Source organism: Opisthorchis viverrini (assembly GCF_000715545.1).
Source record: "Opisthorchis viverrini unplaced genomic scaffold opera_v5_4, whole genome shotgun sequence".
In the NCBI taxonomy this organism is placed as follows: domain Eukaryota; kingdom Metazoa; phylum Platyhelminthes; class Trematoda; order Opisthorchiida; family Opisthorchiidae; genus Opisthorchis; species Opisthorchis viverrini.
In genome coordinates, this window is record NW_008751660.1 from 5,100,473 (window position 1) to 5,101,624 (window position 1,152).

Below are 1,152 nucleotides of genomic sequence, written 5' to 3' on the forward strand. Positions count from 1 at the left end.
ATGAATTTCGAGGTCCTCATGAGCCATCAATAATGTTTTTCAATCCTGCAAACAAAAACCGAGGGGTCCATGAGAAAGTGTGACAAAATCTTGGTGAATGGTAGGCTGACATTTTCAAATGTGGCTGTGGTTGGCCAATTCTTTTGTTCTTACTTTACAAATAGTCTTCGGTAAAAATTTGATCTCTATACCTTCCTTAAATCTATTCTCACTGAACTATACGCCCGGCCGTTTAGTCTGAGCAGGTTAGGTGATTTGTTCACGTGTTGCATTTTTCATTAACTTTGTTTTCCGTGATTTACATTTTATCCCTTCATGATCACCATGATGCTACACATGATGCACTTAACTCACCCGAACTTTTCATAGCATTCCCTGTGCTCAGGTTCTTGATACGCATCGTATAATAACCGCTTCGACTGGGGTCGACTGCTTTGAAAAGCAGCTGTGCATAGTCAGTCCCCATCTCCTCAACAATGCTACCAGGCTCTTTGGGAATGCGTGATTTCTGTCCAACTTTCACTCCATCCGGTGTGTACACAAATGGCCTAAATGTCCAAGAGACACTAAAAGAGCGTTTGTCCTTCGGTCCAGCAAATCCACATCGCAAAACGGCGTCATCATCCGCTCTACAGGAGATATCGTTCAAAGGCTGGGTGATTCGCCATTGTGGGTAAATATCAGTCATTCCAGAGCGCTTTGTTTCATTTGTCGATAGACTCAGGGTTTGTGATGAAACTGCCTTCAGTGCATCACCATGCATTGGTAGTTTACCAAGTCTTGGTGGCAATGGTGGAGGAATTTCTAGAGATTCCGCAGGCACTGGTGTTCGGTTACCTGAAAACTCTCCAGACGGCAAGAGACGAGTCAAAGAGGGCGTCCTAAGAGTATCTGCACGGTTATCCAAATTATCCAATGTGTGTACTTCACTTTTCACCGAGCTGAGTGTGTTTGGCAGGATTGCATTCAAATCCACATTGTCTTGGGAACTACCTGAGCGGATGTTGGCTGCCAACATGTCCAGTTCATCCATGGCATCCCTTAGTTGGCCCAAGTTACGAGTAAGCTGGGAGATTAGCCACTGAATACTCGGTCTGGCTTTGGTTGACTGCGTAACTTGAGCGGCTGCAGATTGGAACAACCCAGAAGCCA

The 1,152-nt window shown here is 45.1% G+C and overlaps 1 protein-coding gene across 1 annotated transcript in view; it reads right to left on the reverse strand.

Annotated features, from left to right (window-relative positions):
- Positions 1-1,152, reverse strand: part of T265_00479 (hypothetical protein) — a gene marked incomplete at both ends in the record, with an annotated part of 72,182 nt that overhangs the window by 35,884 nt on the left and 35,146 nt on the right. The window contains one exon of the mRNA XM_009164252.1: positions 355-1,152. This exon is cut by the window's right edge and continues 178 nt beyond it. Within this exon, the coding sequence (XP_009162516.1) occupies positions 355-1,152 (798 nt within the window). The remainder of the gene's footprint in view (positions 1-354) is intronic.